Source organism: Ciona robusta, chromosome 11 (genome assembly GCF_009617815.1).
Source record: "Ciona robusta chromosome 11, ASM961781v2".
In the NCBI taxonomy this organism is placed as follows: Eukaryota; Metazoa; Chordata; class Ascidiacea; order Phlebobranchia; family Cionidae; genus Ciona; species Ciona robusta.
In genome coordinates this window covers 5,495,333-5,510,028 of record NC_143245.1, presented here as the reverse complement: position 1 = coordinate 5,510,028, position 14,696 = coordinate 5,495,333, and the positions used below count along the sequence as shown (strand labels likewise).

The 14,696-nt window shown below is 33.1% G+C and overlaps 2 protein-coding genes across 2 annotated transcripts; both read left to right on the top strand.

The window, feature by feature from the left end:
• The first annotated feature begins 1,933 nt into the window (after positions 1 to 1,933).
• LOC149728692 (peroxisomal reductase activating PPAR-gamma-like) lies at positions 1,934 to 4,930 on the top strand. Its single transcript, XM_089888304.1, has 3 exons — positions 1,934 to 2,561; positions 3,508 to 3,670; positions 4,231 to 4,930. Exons 1-3 carry the CDS (start codon positions 2,052 to 2,054, stop codon positions 4,437 to 4,439), a joined length of 882 nt encoding a protein of 293 aa, XP_089744430.1. The 5' UTR covers positions 1,934 to 2,051; the 3' UTR covers positions 4,440 to 4,930.
• Positions 4,931 to 4,945: 15 nt separating this feature from the next.
• On the top strand, positions 4,946 to 14,224 carry LOC149728691 (tetratricopeptide repeat protein 8-like). The gene is made up of 12 exons (XM_089888292.1): positions 4,946 to 5,098; positions 5,432 to 5,552; positions 6,118 to 6,222; positions 8,394 to 8,506; positions 8,909 to 8,998; positions 9,666 to 9,710; positions 10,440 to 10,613; positions 11,304 to 11,415; positions 11,838 to 11,976; positions 12,265 to 12,436; positions 13,161 to 13,367; positions 13,746 to 14,224. The coding sequence occupies exons 1-12, from the start codon at positions 4,997 to 4,999 to the stop codon at positions 13,860 to 13,862; spliced, it is 1,497 nt and encodes a 498-aa protein (XP_089744418.1). The 5' UTR covers positions 4,946 to 4,996; the 3' UTR covers positions 13,863 to 14,224.
• The last annotated feature ends 472 nt before the right edge of the window (positions 14,225 to 14,696 follow it).

Below are 14,696 nucleotides of genomic sequence, written 5' to 3'. Positions count from 1 at the left end.
CTAGAATCCTATATTCAAATACTACTTTTTTTACCAAAAAATAGACAAATTCTGGTCTAATTCTTCATAACTGCCTGCTTTTTAACGGTATGTACGTCTCCTTTACTGATTCAGCAGTTTTCAAATTTCCTCTGTACCACACACGCACACATACTATCATAAACCAACTGGTAGTAAACGAACAGCTTGGCACGAATAACTGCGTATATACCGGACACAATGGTTGCAACACGGAAGCTAAGCAACTTGTCCACGCCTGGCACGCTTATAAAACATTCTAATTTCGCAGCTTTTAATATAGTAGGGAGGGGGAGATGGGACAACTTTTCATTCTATTTTCTCGTCCAATGTGGTAGTAAACAAAGAACATTCAAGGAATCATAAAACCGAATATCCTCCAGACTTCCATATACCGTTGTTATTGTTTAAAACACGATCAGGATATTGTGAAATTAGGTGCTAAAAGGGTCCCATCTTACCCCGCAGTACTATAATATTAAATAATTCAAATTCGAACTAATTGCGAAAAACTGTTTTTTTATATTTTGATTAATTATGCGTATTATTTCCTAAACCAAGTCATGCAGCCTTTTTTACGACATTCATTTTGCTGATTAATCTGTTTCTGATGCAGACGAGGAAGCTCGATCGCCCACGCGCAAATTGACGTCACGGAAATGACGTCAGAGGGCTACGTGCTTATGTAAATAAACCTGTACCGTCAGCGAGTTTCGCACCTTTGATTTTTATTGTTTGTCTATTTTAACTGAAATTAATTCCCGAAACATTCCGAAATTATCCGAAGATTTTAAACTAAATGTGACGCAGCGCACAAATGACGTTCGGTCTAAAATTAAGTTCGTTTTCGCATAAAATTTGGTCTGGTCGCCCTGCATTTACTATATTCTTTCGACCTAACTGACTTAGATTTTCAAATTTGTGTAAAATTCTACCTCATCAAATCAGCTAATACTATACCATATCAGCAAAATACTCTCGATAGCTTTTCTACACACATGCAGATGGCTGTACAGAGCGCTTACACCAGCGAAAGCAACACTTAGACCCCAAACAATGTTCCGGAATGCAAACCGAACTCTGTTCACCTATTTTGCATAATTCATATACTGTGATCGCCCACTTAGCGCCTGTATTTCGTTTACTTTTTTAATAGCCTAACCCACAAAAGCAATAAAAAATTCATCGTCTAAACTGCGAAAATCACGTCCCTACAAACAGACTATCATGTCTGTCATTTGGGCTGTTTTTGCGCCAGTCACCTATAGATTTACGTGTTGTTGGGATGAGTAACGGTGGATGTAAACACTATATTGTCATTGCTTTTGTTACGCAACAGTCATAACTATGTTTACGTTTCCACTGTCGGCTGAATCATTTTGTACTAACATGACACTTCTCTGTTTCCGTTTTAAGTCTATTTATGGTCGAACCTAAAGAGACTTTAATGGGATTATCAGTAATTTAATAAAACTACGCGGATGATACTTTTATGTAAAAAACACCAGTTTTAATAGATTAGGGTAGGATAGGACATTTTGTGGGGTAAGATAGTACGTCTTTATTTCCTGTTCTCGCTCCCCTTTGCCAGTTAACAAAGAATAATTAAATAATTTTAACCGCATTTACACATCTAAAAAACGTTGTTAATGTTCAAAACACGATCAGATTCAGAAAATACGGGATTCGTGCGCTAACGGTATCCCGTCTTACCCCACTCAACTACAGATTAATTGCGTATTGGTTTCTTAGTTTTGTATATACCTATTGAAATTGCGCAAATGTATGATTTCGCAATAATTTATTAGTAAACCAAATACATACTACAGATAGGACTTTGATAAATAGCATCTATCCAAAGGGGATTTGTTAGAAACGTCATGCGTACTGTATACTGGGATTACCTTGGTTGCGCATAGGAATTCCGACAGAATGATAACTATTTACTAAAATCACAATATTTGGGTAGGTTCTAGAAATCTAGATAAAGTGTAGCTGCATTTGCGTGATATACATAACATGCGTGTTTAAATATGATTTTCGAATTGATTACACTGCTTCTGGCCACAACTGTAGTCTTGTACTGGCTTAAACAAAGTAAAAGAAAATCGTTAAATGGAAAAGTTGTTCTGATAACTGGCGCGAGCTCCGGTATTGGCAAATCCTGTGCTTTTGAGTTTTATGCGCGCGGTGCGAAGGTTCTGTTATGTTCAAGAAACTGTGAAAAGCTTGAAGCTGTTAAAAAAGAACTTTTGAATGTCCGGAGAAACTGCCACAACTCTGAAGTTCATAAACTCGATATTTCGGACTTCGAAACTGTGGATTTACGCGTCCAAAACATCGTCAAAAATTTCGGGGACCGAGTTGACGTTTTAGTTAACAATGCTGGGGTCGGTTACAGAGGAAAGATAGATTCCACATCGGTTCAGGTTTTTCATGAAATCATGAAAACCAATTTCACGGGACAAGTAGCAATCACGAAAGCTGTTCTGCCGTTTATGAAGGAAAACGGGGGAACTGTAGTTGGAATTGGGTCTGTACAGGTAAGTTGAATGAATGAATGTAACTGGCTTTATCCTCGCCTGGCCGGAAAACGACAGTCATTATAACATGGGTGTTCTGTTTCATACACCCCGTTACGAGTTACCATGTGTGTTACTTTGAAGGTGATCGTATTTTTAGATTTTTTTCTATGGCTGATATTCTAGACAACCCATTAGTGACCACTTGGTTGCCAGACATATTGTTTTGACAAAACTGCCTTATTATTACATTTAAAGGTTATTGTGGCTTGTAGCCACACTATATCAGCATTTGAGTGTGCAATATTTACTTGCCCCAGTGCTTATTACCCATTAAATTTGAAAAAAAAATTTCCGGCGTAGTGGTTAGCGCGCCTGCCTGTAACCATTAGGTAATGAGTTCAAGGCTCGTCGCTGCTACCATTGTGGGCGTATGTGTCCTTGGGCAAGACACTTAAGGACAATTGCTTCAACCCAGTGGTCACTAATGGGTTGTCCAAATTATCAGCCATACATAAAAAAAAGAAAAAATCCAAAAAAAAAAAAATAATTACCCACAAAGTAACCACATGGTAACTCGTAAGCTGGCACGAGGTGTTAAACCCGTGTTATAACGACTGTCGTTTTCCGGTCACGCGAGGATAAAGTAAGTTACATTCATTCATTACATTCAAAAAAGCATATATATCTATATATTTACAAAACATGATATGTATTGACAATAAAGCGTTATATATTATTGAAATGACTGAAAAGCGGGTAGACTATAGTCACTATATTTCTAAATTAATTGTATTTATAATCAGGTCTTCTTTACCATGTAATAATGAACTAAAAAGTGTGTATCCCGAAAAATTCAACCCTAAAACATTAATTTGCAAAAAATAGTTGTTGAAAAGCTGCATTTATTTTCTCAAAACCTTAGAACATATTATTCTTAAAGTAACTTCTTTTTCCTAATCACCAGGCTAAAATATCTATCCCATTTCGAGCGCCTTACTCCGCAGCAAAACATGCCGGCCAAGCGTTTTACGATTGTTTACGCTCGGAAATGCATAAAGACAACATTAATGTGTTGGTTGTGAATCCTGGTTACGTTAATACAAACTTATCTCTGAATGCTTTGCAAGGTTAGGATTTATATATATGTATATTTTAATACACTGTATGGTCTGTATCTCAAAAAAAAAAAATCGTAACTTTGTTCTACAAAGGTTTGAATGCATAACTGTGTTGACTGACTAAAACATGACCCATTTCTGTTAAAATTTTCTATTGCCATGAGCCTATTACTCAGTAGTTAGGCCCTCACATCATAATCAAATAATGGCTGGTTCATTTTTGAACATGTATATACAGCATGCAAAAAAAACCATCAACAAAATATATATTAGGGTGGGAGAAGTCGTGACACCTTTAGTAGGGCCTACAGTATATATATACTATTCATTTATCCTGATCGTATTTTAAACGATTAACAACTGTCTATGGAAGTGTTTAGGTATATGGTTTTATTATTTTTGAATGTTCTTTGTTTACTACCAAATGGGTGGAGTAAATAGAATTAAAAGGTGCCCCATCTTTCCCCACCTTACTATAAAAAAAAATTTTGAGTTTTTATGTATATATATATATAATATAATATATTATATATTTATTTTTAGTAAATATTTTAAATTTCATTTTCTAGGTGATGGTAGTGTGTATGGTAAAACAGATGAAACCACTGCCAAGGGTTTAGATCCTGATTACTTGGCACAGCAAATTGTAGATGCTGTCGAACTCGGAAAAACTGAAATTACCCCTGCTCCTTTCCACCACATACTAGCAATATGGATCCGTTTAATTTTTCCAAAACTTTATTTTTGGATCATGAAAAAACGGGCAAAAAAATGTTAATTTGAAAATTTGAAATTGTGCTTTGTTGTTTGTTTATAAAAAATGTTTATTAAAAAGTAATTTTTATTTGTGTTAGCTTAAATTTAATTGTGTTTTGTGTGACTTTTTTTTGTATTCTCATGTACTTTTTTGTATCAGCTTAAATGTCTTGATGTTACTTTATTATACCAATTAAAAACATAAGGCCTATACTATCAAGTATACAGGCGTCAAACCCAGGGTGGCGGGGTGGGTAGGCCAACCCTTAAATTTCTGCAGCGCTAAACAGCAGCTAAAATTATTCTTTGTAATTCAAGACCCTAACTGTGCAATTTTAAAGAATTTTCAATTGCAAAATTATTTTTGATTTATAATTAAAAATTCGAACCATTTTTCAATTTTCTTATTCCCAGTGTTCCTAATATTTTATAAACAGTGATGCAATTATGAAATTTAAATCGGTCAATAAATTAATCTTTATTCTTAAATTAATTTCGACTTTTTCCCCATAGGTTTCTAATAACAGGAAACCACAAATCGTGCTGTAATTTTAACTGCTGACAATAATATTTCAAGCCATGGATTTAATGTTCATGGCGCTCAGTTATTTTAAACGGCGTAAATTTGAGGAGAGTGCAGAGTTATGTACTAAAATCTTGGAGAAAAATCCTTACGACCAGGTAAGGGATTGGTCTGACTTGAACCTTATTTGTGTATCAAGTACTATATAAAAGGAAATTAAGTTAGCTTAATTCAAAGTGTCAATTTACTATATTATATTTATATATATATAAGTGTTTTTAAGAAAATTGCATCGGTATTGAGTGTAAGTGTTTTTAGAACTTTTATGTTATATTCAAATTAATAGAAAACTTCAAAACAATAAAACGGTACTTGGTGTATCTTTTATAAAACAGTTTACTTTATTAGTATGCCCTTATAGGCAGCATGGGCCTTAAAAGCTTGATTCTGGGCCATCTTATTTCAACTCACTATGTACATATCCCTCACAGGCAGCATGGGCATTGAAGGCTCGCTCACTCACCGAGCAAGTTTACATTGACGAGGTTGAAGCAGAGGAACAAGGGATCGCTGAGAGCGTTATGGATGACGTTTCTGTTGCGCAAGTATCTCGTAAGTTATCTAGAAAGTAACTTTGTGGGTGATTCAATGAATAAAACTTGTTTACACTCGCGTGGCAGGGCAACGACAGTCATTTTTATAACACTGGTGTTCTGTTTCATATACCTCGTCTAGAACTACCACGTAGTAACTTTGTGGGTGATTATTTCTTTTCGTATTTTTTTTATGTATGGCTGATAATTTGGACAAGCCATTGGTGACCACTGGCTTGGAGCAATTGTCGTTACGTGTCTTGCCCAAGGACACATACTATATACCCACGATGGTAGCAGCAACGAGCCTTGAACTTGTAACTTCTGGTTAGAGGCAGGCACGCTAACCATTGTGCCAGGGCACCAGACAGTGAATAAGTTTTTTATCCTATATTTGTGATACCTTAAAACATCCGTTAGTATTAACTGGGTTTAAAAAATTATTGTTAAAAAGCTCAAAGAGGCCCACATCGAAATAGTACAAGCATTGGGCCTTGAACTGTGTATCCTTGGCTTTGGTTAACAAAGCACAATACTTGTATTCTTAACACTATGTACCTTTTTACTGATAAATTTCCTTATAGGCCCAGGTACAAGCTTGCGTGCTGTGACCGGTGCTTCAGGTCCCAGTCCAGCAGTAAGACCCGTGTCACAATCTGGTCGTCCTCTCAGTGGATTTGTAAGACCAGGTGAGTGGTGTTTCTAATTTAGTAGAGTGGGGAAGATCTCAAACTTTTTCATTTTATTTTCTTGTCCCATTTGGTAGTAAACAAAAAACATTTAACGAATTATAAAACCATATTCTTATGACTCCCATAGACCATTGTTAAATGTTTAAAACACGGTCAGGTTATTTGTATAATATGTGCTACAGGTGTTCCATCTTACCCCACCCTACTATATTTTATTTTAGTTATTTCAATTTACCATCTTCTAATAATAATCTTAAAAATGCCGTTCCAAAAATCTAAGTGATTTGCCAACCTTTTATAAATTAGTAGCCTAATCTATTTTAAGATTTTGCCTTTTTGATTTTTTCTTACACATATATATTACTTAGGCACGGTACTTTAATTTTACACTCCTATAATAAAAGCTGAAAACATAAAAATCTGACTTTTAAAAATCCGACGCTTATGTTATGTATTACCCAGACACTTTATTACAATTTTACACTCTTGTAATAAAAAAGTAAAAACATATTTTAAAAATCTGACTCTTTTGCCAATCTTTTATACAGGATTGTAAAAGTTGTAAATCCGGACGGTGATTGTTTAATTTTATTGAAAATCCGGACGTAATATCTAATATGTTTTACGTGCGTCTGTCACCCAAGCTACCAAATCTTGTTATAAAGCGTATTACTGACTATCACCACGACACCACAGTATAATGCGGGCGCCTGGGCGATAGAAACCGTTGTTAAAGCTGCGATCTAATGTTTTTTGTTCGTCGCGTGTTCGTAATAATCAGCTAACGAAGTCGCTCGAGGAACAAACATTGCCGTGCTGCAATTTGACATTTTGCGCTTAATTGTTACGTCACATGTCTTATTGCAACATAACTATTAACTATGACGTTTCATTACGTAACAATCGGGAGGAATGCTCACTGCCCAACGAACCACGAGATCGAAACATCACGTATGAGCGTCACATTTTTACGCTCTGCGCGGGCGTAGGAAATAAAGGAAGACCCATGCGGTAGCATACATTCTACACCTAACAAACGAAGCAATCGTTGTGAATTTATTCTCGTGAAAATGGCCGTAATGAAACTCCGGTTCTCGTGCGGTGCCAACGAACGATGTTTTTTGGCTTCTGTCCGAGCTCGGCCGGGAAGATACTTTACTTTGTAATATCATATTACAATTTGCGTTGGTTCCAATTTACTGATAGCGTCGCTCCTCGCTCTAATATTTGCACCAATTAAAATTCACATAAACCCAATTTACCTACATTAATTAAAGTTTAAACTATTCTTGGTTTGTTTTTTAAAATTTTAATAGTTTATCAAAGGTATTATGACGTAATCATCGTTACATTTTTAATCCACGATGAACGTGCGTAAAACTTTTCATTTGTTTCTACCGATTTAGATACGTCGTTTTAATAAATGTAATATCATTTTAAATTCACCACATAATGGTTCCATGTGACATGATTTGTGACAAAATTAGTATAGTAGGTGTTGGGAAAATGCTTTTTTTTTAATGTTTGCACGAACCGTTTCGTCATTTTAGCTATTCGCCGTGTTCTCGCAATGTAACCGATGCGGTTAAAATAGAGCGCACGTTTATGTCGTCAATAATTACGGAACAAAGAAACCAAAGAGTATATTGTCGGCCGAACGTAAGAAAGTTGATTTTAATATAAATAGGATTTATTTCTACTAAAAAAATCCGGACGTTTTTCGACGATCCGGACGGTGACATTATCACTGAAAAAGGGGTATTTTTACAAGCCTGCTTTTATAAATTACAAAATTAGTAGTCTGTTTTAAAATCTTACTCTTTTGAATTTTTCTAACGCATAAGTATTACCCAGACACTTTATTACAATTTTACACTCTTGTAATAAAAAAGTAAAAACATGTTCTAAAATCTGACTCTTTTGCCAATCTTTTATAAATTACAAAATTAGTAGTCTGTTTTAAAATCTTACTCTTTTGAATTTTTCTAACGCATAAGTATTATTCAGACACTTTATTACAATTTTACACTCTTGTAATAAAAAGCTAAAAAATATTCTAAAATTTGACTCTTTTGCCAATCTTTTATAAATTACAAAATTAGTAGTCTGTTTTAAAATCTTACTTTTTTTGAATTTTTCGTACGCTTATCGGCTTATGTATTTCTCAGGCACACAGTCAGGTAGACCAGGTACAATGGAACAAGCTTTAAGGACACCACGAACTGCACACACTGCGCGACCTGTGACCAGTGCCAGCGGACGCTTTGTGCGACTCGGAACAGTAAGTTTTTTTCATACAATTTTTTATTTTAAATTAAAGTTTTTTTTATTCATAATGTACATTAAAAACTATATATTTTAGTGTTTCTGTTTATAACATTAAATGTTTTTAATGTACTTTAAAAGCTATAAATTCTGGTTACATTTAGTTTTTACCCACTAAAAACTCTATTTTATTGTATTTTATTAAGCTTCATTAAAACAAGATGCAGCAAATAGAAAAAGCACTGTATTACAAATTTTTTCATGCATTTTGTTTTACTATTTTTATTGAATACATATATATATATGTTTATTTTTTATAATGTTGTTTAAGTTTCACTCTCCAAAAATGTCTCGATAAAATATATTGTTCGAAACTTTTTTGCCGAATTTTTGGATATTAAAAAAAATCTTTATCCAGGCATCCATGTTATCAAGTCCTGATGGCCCATTTATCAACGTATCAAGGTTGAACTACAGTAAATATGCAGCAAGACCCAACCTTGCAAAGGTTAGATGTCTTACTGAATAAAATAATTCACTTCAACAATGGGGCAACTCTGGTCTAAATCCCAGGTCCCATGGCGTGCCTTGCTGTAGGACATCTAAAAACGTTCATTTAATATAACCGAACTAGGTAGATATGTATATATAGTAATTTTTAAATGGTTTAGTGCAGAGTCCGTATATAAACTTATTTCATGTCGCCCATAGAAATCACATAGCACACAGCAAATGGGGCTAAATTGATCATAGACATAATATAAATATGAACGTATATAGCTAAGTCTAATATATTTTATGTTTTTAATACAAATACAGGATGCAGATTAAAGAAAATCAAATTTTCAAGTAGATGTGTAGATTTATTAAAGCCCAAAAGTGACTTGAAGTTTTTGAGTTTTATAAATAAACTGCGACTTAGCAGAAAAATCTGTTTAAAAATTCCCGTTGCTAGGGTAAACAATTGGCGAAATTAGCCCCATTTGGTTGCCCTGTAAGATTTCTATGGTGATGAAATAACTCATGTTTATATACGGACTCTGGTTTAGTGTTTAGTAATTTTTTTTTGGTTTAATGTATAGTAAAGTTAGGCATACTTTAGCACATTTTGCTTGGAATAAAATTTTCAAACAATCAATGTAGTTTTTGTAAATTTATGTTTAATTTTATTCCAGGTTCTGTTTGAATACATATTTCATCATGAAAATGATGTAAGAAATGTAAGTTTATTGAAGTAATTTGATATAATATGGGTAGCTTAGAAAACAAATATACAAGACCTGGCAGGAACAGGTTTTGTACACAATGTACGACAATATATATCTAATCAGTTTACATGCACAATGTATATAGGATGGGGTAAGATGGGACACTTTTTAACCTTATTTTCTCGTCCTATTTAGTAGTAAACAAAGAACATTCAAAGAAATATGAAACTGTTTCCTCATGTCTCTCATAGACCGTTGTTAATTGTTTAAAACACGATCAGGATATCTGGATAATATGTGCTAGAGGTGTCCCATCTTCCCCCACCCTACTATGTATATATATCAAAACATTATTTATACACGATGTTACAATATATATAGGCCTATATATATAAACAAAGAACAATCAAAAAATCATAAAACTGTATTCTTACGACTCCCATAGACTATTGTTATTTGTTTTAAAACACGATTTGAATATTATGTGCTAAAGGTGTCCCATCTTACCCCACACTACTATATATATTTATACATATTATTCATATATAAATATCCTGATCGTGTTTTAAACAATTAACAACGGTCTATGAGAGTCATGAGGATACAGTTTTATAATTCTTTGATTATTCTGTGTTTACTACCAAATTGGACGAGAAAATAGAATGAAAAGTTGTTCCATCTTCCCCTACCCTACTATATCAAGTTTTACTAAAAACAGCGGTAACTTAACTTATGATACAGGCCTTAGAACTGGCAGCGCTTGCCACTGAACAAGCTCAGTTTAAAGACTGGTGGTGGAAAGTACAGCTGGGGAAATGTTATCATAGATTAGGGATGTTCCGTGACGCAGAACAACAATATAAGTCTGCATTGAAGCAGCAAGTAATGCTGGATACTGTACTACTGCTGGGAAAAGTAAGTTAAATGGTTTTGATTTGGTGTAAATTTAAATGCAATAACTTGTATAATGTACTTTAAATTCTATGTTAATTTTGATAACCGTTTTTTTGGTATTGGTGTAAACGTTTAAATTTCTGCTGGAAAAGAAGTTTTATTGTTTGGATTTGGTGTAATTTTGAAAAGTATTCAAAAAGTGGAGGTTGAACTAATTTGTTAGGATAAGTCAATTTAAAATCTAAGTTAATTTTGATTCTTTGATATATAGTTATCTTTTTATTTACTTTAAAATCTATTTTAATATAGATAACTATTTTTTGGTGGCTATATATATACATGTTTAAATGTAATTAAATTTTTGGGTAAAATGGGTCAACTCTGACTTAAATCTAACGTTTCATGGTGTGCCCACATTGCAGACCTCACCCACATATAATACTAGAACATAATGGAATGAAATAATACATTTTTTTCACTTTACAATAAAATTTATCAAAATCAGACTGTTTCAAAAACAAACAAAAAAGAGATTTTTTGCATATAATAAATGTAACTTTTAAATTACCCATTTTTTTACCAGTTTAGAACAAAAAGTTTAAAAATTGTCGCTAAAAATTATGATCTTCTATTTAACATTAAATGAATTGTAGAAGTTATATTTTAGGTACTAAAACAGAATATAGAAGTTAAAATAAAACGCTATTGTAGGTATACCAACGCATGGACCAACCATTGCAATCTATTGCAACTTACAAACAAGGTTTGGAAAAATTCCCAGACGACAGATCACTGCTTGTTGCCATTGCAAGGGTGCATGATGGTAAATATATGTAAGATTTTATTAATAATACTGTTGTATTTGTACTGTACTGACTTTTAAAATATATATATATATATTTTGTTTTAGTAGGAATATGTCTTGTCTAAATGACAGGTATATGTTAAAGAAAAAGAAACGAGCTTGTACAAATTTGTGGTAACTTTATGAAAATGAAAGTTAGAAAATTTCTTTGTAGTAATATAAATAAATATAAATTGCTAAAATGCATTAGGAACTATGCAAATTTGTTACAACTTTTTTTAGTTTATGTTTTAATTTAGAACAGTTTGAAATTAAAAAAAAAAAATATATATATATATATAACAAAACAATTTTAAAAAATTGATCAAAAGTTATTAATTTTTAAATTAAAATTTATTTTTTTAAATTAAAAAAAATTAAAACGTATTTTTTATGTACAGAAATGGGTCAGCTCGATGACGCCACTAAGTGGTATAAAGATGTGTTGGAAACTGATGGAGTCAACGTGGAAGCAATCGCTTCAATTGCTGCAAATTATTTTTACACAGATCAACCGGAAATTTCAATAAGATTATATCGGTAAGTCGGCACATATTTTTTTCGGGTTTTTGTTTAATCTTTTTTTTTTAAAAAGACGTTTTTTAATACATGACATTTTTTAAACCAGCACAGTCGAATAGAAAAATACAAAATAAAAAAAACATTACATTAAAGATTATTAAAATAAACTCTTTTTTAAAACAACATCCAGAACTTTTGTAAAAAAAATTTAAAAAATGAATTTTTCTAAAATTGTGACTTTTTGCAAATTTTAGTTTTTTTTTAAAACTTATTTCAAAAAGCAATTCAGATATATTTCTTTTTTAGCCGTTTGCTTCAGATGGGCATACACAATGTTGAATTGTTCAATAACCTCGGCTTGTGTTGCTACTTTGCCCAGCAATATGACATGACAATGAATTGTTTTGATCGAGCGTTGTCATTGGCTGAGGATGAACAGCTAGGAGACGTGTGGTACAATATATCGCATGTTGCGCTGGTGAGATAAAATAACATTTTTATGTATATAGTAGTGTGGGGTAAGATGGGACACTGTTTGGTAAGATAAAATAACATGTTTATATATACAGTAGTGTGGGGTAATATGGGACACTGTTTGGTAAGATAAAATAACATTTTTTATGTATACAGTAGTGTGGGGTAAAATGGGACAATGTTTGGTGAGATAAAAACAAACTTAAGTATAGGACTGTGCGATAAGAAAAAAAATTTTTTTTATATATAAAATACGTGGGGTAAGATGGGACTGTTAGTACCCATCCCATATTTCCTGATCGTGTTTTAAACAACACTTTTTAAGAATCGCAAGGAAACGGTTATATAATTCTGGAAAAATTCTTTGTTTATTACTAAATGGGCTGAGGAAAGAGAATAAAACCGTGTCCCATCTTACCCTCCCCCACTAGATATATATATGATTTTTTGTGCTGTGATGTTTTTTTTAAATTTATTAAATTTTTAAATTAAATTTATGAAAATGCAAACTTTAAAATTCAAGCTGCTCTAAACCAATGAATATGGACTTTTAATGCTATGCCAAATACCCTTAAGTTTAATTTTAGATTTTAAAAGATCAAACATTTTTAAATAACAACCTTTTTAAAAGCTGCTGCCCGACTAAAACATTGGTAACCATGTTTTTAGTAAGGCTTATTTTTACAAAAATATAAATAAATTGACAAAAAAAATCAAAATTTCTCCAGGGCATTGGAGACAACAATCTCGCTTACCAGTGTTTGCGTCTCGCTATCGCTGCAGATAATGGCCACACGGAGGCGTACAATAACCTGGCAGTTCTGGAACTCCGCAGAGGTGACGTTGAACGAGCGAAAAGTTTGTTGAGGTCCGCTGCAGAGTTGGCACCACATGCATACGAACATCATTACAATCTGGCAACACTGGCTGAAAATGTAAGTTTTTATTGGTCAACACTGGTAAATTTTCAGCAAGAAAAGGACCATGGGACCTGAGATTTAGACCAGAATTGGCCCATTACCCTAAAAATAGGACATTTTATTATGTCGATCAATAAATAAATTACCAGAATACTCACCATGGGACCTGAGATTTAGGCCAGAGTTGGCATATTACCCCGAAAATTGGTGACATAGTCTCAGCCATACATAAAAAAAGAGAAAAAATTCAAAAATTAATCACCCACAAAGTAACGTACATGGTAACTCATAAGCTGGCGCGAGGTGTATGAACGCCCGTGTTATAACGACTGTCGTTTTCCGGCCACACAAGGATAAAGTAAGTTACATTCATTTATATTAACTTTTTTACAGGCTGGTGATCTCCAGACAAGTTATTCCTCAGTTCTAAAGTCAGTTGCTGCATTTCCTGATCATATGGACTCAAAAAACCTTCTCAAAACATTGAAACAGCATTTTGAGAGTTTGTGAGTCATTGGCCACTCTTCACTGCACTTTATGATGTCATAATGCACTGCGTGATGTCACAGTTCTGTTTCAGCAAGCACCAGTTGAAGAAAATTTAATGCAATTTTATTTTTGTTTATTTTTATATTTAAAACTGAAATCTTCATATAAAAAGTAAATTCACAAATACACTGTGTGCGCGTGTGGTTTGGACACTGTTTAACTTTGTTATATGATTTCAATTTTTTTGGTGCTGCACCTTATTTGACCAAGTTAAATTTATTTTTTTACATTTCAGAAATTTGTATCTGTAAAATTTGGTAGTTTTTTTATATTTTCAATTGCAATACATGTATATTAAATATATTATGTAAGAAATGTGGTAACTAGTCTTATTTTATTCAAGCAAGACACTATAATAGTTTACTTGCTGGGCAAAAAAATAGGTGTAACAGCTTTTGGTGCGTGACTATTTTATTACAAGACTAATACCAATACATTATATTATTTCTAAGGGAAATTGTTGCATTATTTTGTGTTGTTTCTAGCGGTGTGGCAGATTGGTTAGCGAGCCCGCCTTTTACCCTTAACTATGTATCCTTTGGAAAGATATATATATTATATATATATATGGTAACATGTAAGTTGGCATGAGGGGTATGAAACAGAACATCCATGTTATGTCGTTTTCCGGGTAAGCAAGGATAAAGCAAGTTACAGTTATTTTGTTTAACCTTTGCAGGGCACTACAGATAAAACTGATGTTTATTTTTTATAGGCTGTATAGGTTTAACTTACTCAGGGTATATCAACCCTGAACTAACCTAATTTGACTGCAGCCTTTTTCCTTAGTTGAGT